The sequence below is a fragment of the Carlito syrichta genome, unplaced genomic scaffold, assembly GCF_000164805.1.
Source record: "Carlito syrichta isolate Samal-C Ts95f unplaced genomic scaffold, Tarsius_syrichta-2.0.1 Scaffold304757, whole genome shotgun sequence".
Lineage (NCBI taxonomy): Eukaryota > Metazoa > Chordata > Mammalia > Primates > Tarsiidae > Carlito > Carlito syrichta.
In genome coordinates, this window is record NW_007248853.1 from 257,421 (window position 1) to 263,420 (window position 6,000).

At 35.1% G+C, this 6,000-nt stretch overlaps 1 protein-coding gene across 2 annotated transcripts in view; it reads left to right on the plus strand.

Moving 5' to 3' along the window:
- The window catches only part of ASAH1 (N-acylsphingosine amidohydrolase 1), a 28,104-nt gene extending 23,329 nt beyond the window's left edge, over window positions 1-4,775 (plus strand). For both annotated transcript variants that reach the window (XM_008060876.1, XM_021713838.1), the window contains exons 11-14: window positions 1,060-1,191; window positions 1,301-1,424; window positions 1,860-1,916; window positions 3,610-4,775. In XM_008060876.1, the coding sequence (XP_008059067.1) occupies window positions 1,060-1,191; window positions 1,301-1,424; window positions 1,860-1,916; window positions 3,610-3,699 (403 nt within the window). In that variant the 3' untranslated portion in view covers window positions 3,700-4,775. The remainder of the gene's footprint in view (window positions 1-1,059; window positions 1,192-1,300; window positions 1,425-1,859; window positions 1,917-3,609) is intronic.
- The last annotated feature ends 1,225 nt before the right edge of the window (window positions 4,776-6,000 follow it).

The following is a 6,000-nucleotide window of genomic DNA, read 5'->3' on the forward strand; positions in this document are numbered from 1 at the left end:
CAGTGTAGAAGTGTTCCTTTTTCTCTGCATCCTCGCCAGCATCTGTTGTTATTTGTTTTATTAAAGATGGTCATTCTTACTGGAGTTAGGTGATATCTCAATGTGGTTTTGATTTGCATTTCTCTGATAATTAGTGTGGCTGAGCACTTTTTCATATGTCTGTTGGCTGCCCATATATCTTCTTTGAGAGTGTCTATTCATGTCTTTTGCCCATTTTTTAATGGGGCTGTTTGTTTTTGCCTTTCGGCATGTTTGAGCTCCTTGTAGATCCTGGATGTCAGGCCTTTGTCAGATATACAGTTGGCAGATATTTTTCCCGTTCTGTGGGCTGTCTCCCCACTCTTTTGATGGTTTCTTTTGCTTTGCACAAGCGTGTCAGTTTGATGAGGTCCCGCTTGTCTATCTTATCACTTGTGGCATGGGCACTTAGGGTTTTGATCAGGATTTGGTTGCCAGTTCCAATTTCCATAAGGGTGTCTCCTATATTTTTTAAGGCTCTTAATAGTTTGAAGTTTTACATTTAGTTCTTTGATTCATAAAAATATGGAATGTTTCATGTATTTGTGTGTCATCCTTGCTCAGGGGCCATGCTAGTCTTCTCTGTATCATTTCAGTTTTAATATATGTGCTGCCAAAGTGAGCACTACTTCAGTTTTTAATAGTCCTGATTTTCAGGAAGGTTTACTTTCTATCCCCTAAGTCCTATATACTATTATGAATATTATTAATATTATATTATTATAATATATATAATATAATAATATTATATTATATTATTACTATTATTTCCCTTTGTTCTATTGTTGAGTGAAAAGCATAGATAGCAAGGGTGGAGGAGGATCTCTTGGGGCTATTTTGTTTCTCCTTCGTATTAGAGGACCTTCTAAAATTTCACCACACAGGAGTCAGGGATTGTTCTTCTCAGAGCCATTGTTCACCATCCTTTTTTAAAAAACACATTCCTCAGATACTTGTTTTCCTTTAGTTTCCACATAACTAAACATTTCCATTCCAAGACAACTAAAAATGTTTCCTTTGTTTTTTAATGTTTCTATGTAGTTATGAAGAAGCCAAGAATATATTGACCAAGACCAAGATAATGGCCCCAGCATATTTCATTCTGGGAGGCAATCAGTCTGGGGAGGGTTGTGTGATCACACGAAACAGAAAAGAATCTTTGGACGTATATGAGTAAGTACATCTGTTAAAGCTAAATATAAGTAGAAACTAAAGCATACACTGACATATGTATAGGCTTAAGGCATGTAACCTAAGACAGAATCTCTCTTTTGGTATCTAGACTTGATCCTAAGCATGGTAGATGGTATGTGGTACAAACAAATTATGATCGTTGGAAAAATCCCTTCTTCCTTGATGATCGCAGAACACCTGCAAAGATGTGTCTAAACCACACAACCCAAGAGGTACATTTGCAATGTCATATATAGTAAGAAACTGTCGCTATTAATGATTATCTTAGTGCTGGCATTTTTCTTTGACCAGCAAAGAACCTGTAAACCTCATATTATTCAGTATTCTAGACAGTGTCCACTGAATTTTTGCTTTGTTTTAACTTAACGAGCAACATTTTCCTGTACTTTCCCCTCCTTATTCCAATACTGGATACCACTCTGAAGTGGAATAACAAACAGACAAGAATTTTAAAAGAAGAAGAAGAAAAAGTATTACATAAGAACTGTTAGCCCTGTTCCTGAAAGTGACCCCAGGGGAAATTCTGTTACAGGGATTGAGGGGAGGTTGATCAAAGTATGTCTCAGTTTCTGATGATCCATTTGTATGGATAAGGCTGCTGGTTTCTACATTTAACTTACTGAACAAAACTATTTTTTGTGTTTTAGAATGTCTCAATTGAAACCTTATATGACGTCCTGTCAACAAAACCTGTCCTCAACAAGGTATTTAAAAACAAAAATAAACAAACAAACAAAAACCTGTGTGTATGGGGGGTGGTGGTGGGTGTGCACCTTTTAGGGGAAGAATTTGACCCCATATTTTATCTTTCCCTGTTACCTAGTTCAGTTTGAGCACAGAAGTTGTGTTCAGCTTAAGGCTAATTATTATTATTTTTGAGTAGGAGTCTCAGTCTGTTGCCCAGGTTGGAGTGCAGTGGCACACTGCTCATGCCTACTGCAGCCTCGACCTGCTGGGCTCAGGTGATCCTTCTGCCTCAGCCTTCCAAGTAGCCGGAACTATAGGTATGCACCACCACACGTGGCTACTTTTTTGATTTATTGTAGAGATGAATTGCCCAGGCTGGTCTCGAACCTGTGGGCTCAGGCAGTCCTCTCACCTCGGCCTCCCAGAGTGCTGGGATTATAGGCGTGAGCCACTGCACCCGGCCGAGGCTAATTTTTAAAAATGTTTTTCAGTAGCTAAAACCATAACTTTCAGAATCACTGTGGCTTGATGTACAAATTGGTCAGAGTATTGTTTACAGCCTTACTTACATGGCATTTGAGTTACATCTAGCATTTTATTCTTGATTTCTCTTTATCAGAAATCTCATATTATCCTCTAAAACTAACACCTAAAAGTCGACAAAGCAAAATCTGAAGTCCATTTTCAAACAGAGCTCTGTGTCTTGGCAGTTTAGGGTGTCCCTTAAACTTTATTTCATCTTTTTATCTTTTCCTCACACTATAGATAAAAAAAGGAAAAAGTTTTCTCATTATCCTGTTTACTACTAGCCATTCCTTGAATGTTCTGGATATAGTCCTCTAATTATCCCATTTGTTCCTTCTCTTCTTTGTCCTTCCCCAACTCTCTCTAAAATACACATGCCTCCTTTACCCCTGCTAGAACAAATCCCTCCTGTCCTTTAGCATTTGACTCATTATGGCTCCTGCAGGAAGCCTTCCGTCAGCTCACAGATCTGCCATACTTCTTTTGCCCACACCATGTTCATGTGGGCCCACAATCTGGTGATTTACATAGTTTTTGTGACCCCTGTGTGAGTTTGGGTGCGTGCTTTGTAATCTCTGTGCCTGCACTTTCCCCCACTGTCTTAGAAATGCTTTAAGGATAAGAATAGCCAAAACTTAATTGTTTATACTCCATAGTATACTGTTACACTTTGCAGGACTCTGTTATACACCAAGGAGGGTTAAGTTAGTCTTGAAGCATTGGTGGTGAAGCAATGTACTATATACAGTCTCTTGTAAAGAAGGTTCTCTCTGAGTCATGAGCTTATCTTCTTCTATATGTTTATAATTTACAGAGTATTTTGCTCCTAACAATTGATTTTTCTTATTTATAGATAACTTCTTTAAGTGAAGTAAAACAATCATTTAGAATTTGCAGTTTCGTATTTATATTTGCTACATGAAACAATGGTTCTATTGAAGTGGTTGCCTTAATTATTTAATGATATTAATATAAGTATTATTTAATATTATATAATACAAAATACTATTAATATAAATATATAAAGTATGTAATATGTATCACTACTATATTAATATATAATTATATTTTTGTTTAATATTAAGTAACTTTATAAAGCAAATTCTGTTAGTATAGAAATCCTAATATGTCAGAACGCCTTTAAATCGAAAACATCCTTAAATTAAAAATACCTTTTTTTTTCAGCTGACTGTATTCACAACCTTGATAGATGTTACCAAAGGTCGATATGAAACTTACCTGCGGGATTGCCCAGACCCATGTATAGGTTGGTGAGCACCCATTCAGCCTACATAATGGCACTGAGAGATGAAGACGTGATCTGAATGTGGCCGATGAGTGCAGCCGTCTGATCTTTTTCCAAAGACTGAGACTTAGGGCAGGTTCTCTTTGAGTCATGAGCTTATCCCCTTCTATATGTTTATAATTTACAGAGTATTTTGCCCTAATAATTGATTTTTCTTATTTATAGATAACTTCTTTAAGTGAAGTAAAACAATCTTCTAGAATTTGCACAGTTTCATTTCACTTTGACAGATGGGGATGGGGATGGGCAATTAAACCAATGTGGGATCCACTTCTATGGAATAAATCAAGATTATCTTTGGGTGTTTAATCTAGTACATCTGTGTGAGTAATGTAAAAGTAAATAGTCCACTCTCTACTTTTATCTACATGTTTATGTTTTTCTATATAGCAGTCTTTTCCTTATAGTTCTAACTACTAAAATTAATATACCATTGTTTTTGCTGTTAGTGACAGCAATACAATTTCACTACATTTGATTGGGGGATGACACAGACATTCAACTGTATATTTCTTTCAATGGGCCGTAAATGGGCCTTTGACTCTAAATAGTACTTTTTGGGGTTCATGAAGTAATCAGTATGGAAGGCAGACTTCTATACTAAGAATTGAAGTGTTCCCTTTTTCATAATTACTCTACCTCCCAGTAACCCCAGAAAGCTGCTAACTTCAAAAACAGTCCCAGGTTGTGAATTTAAGTAAATATGTCAAAGATTTGTAAAAAAAATAGGAGGTAAACCCATTACTTTAAATTCTCATAAGTATCCATTCATTTAATAAATAGATTTTTAGTGTGTCCTTCTGATCAACATTTTTTTTAAAAAAAAACTTTTTTTAGTACAGCTATTAAAAAGTTTTTCAGAAAACAGTCTATTTATGAAAAGTGCCAATAGAACTTGTTAGCCTTTCTAACTTTCACAATGAACTGTGAAATGTATGCCACTTGTGGAAGATTATATCCACTTAAGTTTGTATAATCTGTTGTATTCACGACTCTCAATAAACAGCCACTGGAAATACTGCCAGTCAGCACTCATGCATGCTGATTGGGTGTGTACGTGAGTGTGTGTTGGTTTGAGGGTGGGGGGTTATTATCAAGAAATACAAGTTGAACATAGTATCTGAATTAAATAACAAGAGTTATGTAAGTGGTTATTAGACATATGACTAAATGGTCACAATCTTTCGTGACTAATATTTACCATATCTTAACATGATAGTATCAACCCAGTTTGCAGGTGTCCAAAGGCAGCTTTTAACCCAGATAGGAGGTGCTTCCACAAAACTATAGTGATTCCAGTGTTATTTTAGTGAAACAAGATGAATTCTAAAATTATAAGAGGGTTTATGTTAAAATAGGAGTTGGTTAATGGAAAAAAACACTTCAAATTTTATACCTCTTATAAAAAGAAGTTTTATGCATGATGATAAGTGAGATGCTAATTGTTTCAGACTGATTCCTCAGAAGTAAATCAAAGAATGTGCAGGAAATAACAGTTATTAAACTTTTAGGTCATATTGTTTAGTGGTAAAATAGTTTATAAAATAAGATATACAGGATAAGCCTATTTATGTAACACTTTATACATGTACTTATGCATATCTAAACATACATCTGGAATATAAAAAGATGACTGGGAGGATGTTAACCAAAATGTTGACTGTGGTTCCCCCTGGGCAGTGGCAAGTACTATTTTAAGTTTGAGAGGACAGAACTTAGTAGCTGTGGACATTAATGAGACTATATTTTTAGAAATACTAGTCAAAATTAATGTTCAGAGTGGATCCAAACCATAGGCTATAATTTTCCTGACTAGTTTTAGGGAATCATTTAAAATGGAAGACTGAATCATATCTATCTATATTGTTTCAAACATGTAACTCCAAGAAAACTCATTTTAATAATAGCTCCTACTTATCCAGAACTTAGTTTGTAACAAGCCTTGTGATAGATACATTCTTTATGTATTTAATCTGCTCAACAAACCCCAGTTATATTTGTAATCCTACTTGCCAATGATGAAAGTAGGATTAACTTTCTCAAAGTCACATTAACAGAAGTGGTTAGAGTCAGCATTTGAGCTGGGTCTGTCCAACTCTTGTGCTCTTACCAAAACACTTTGACATTCTTTTTTTAAAATTAAATTTAGTTAAGTTTTTATTCTGTGTTGATGTATATATTAAAAGGAATCAGATTTTCTCAAAGGAGAAAATCTCTTTCACACACACACAACACTTTAACATTCTAAACTTTATTTTTTATTTTTTATT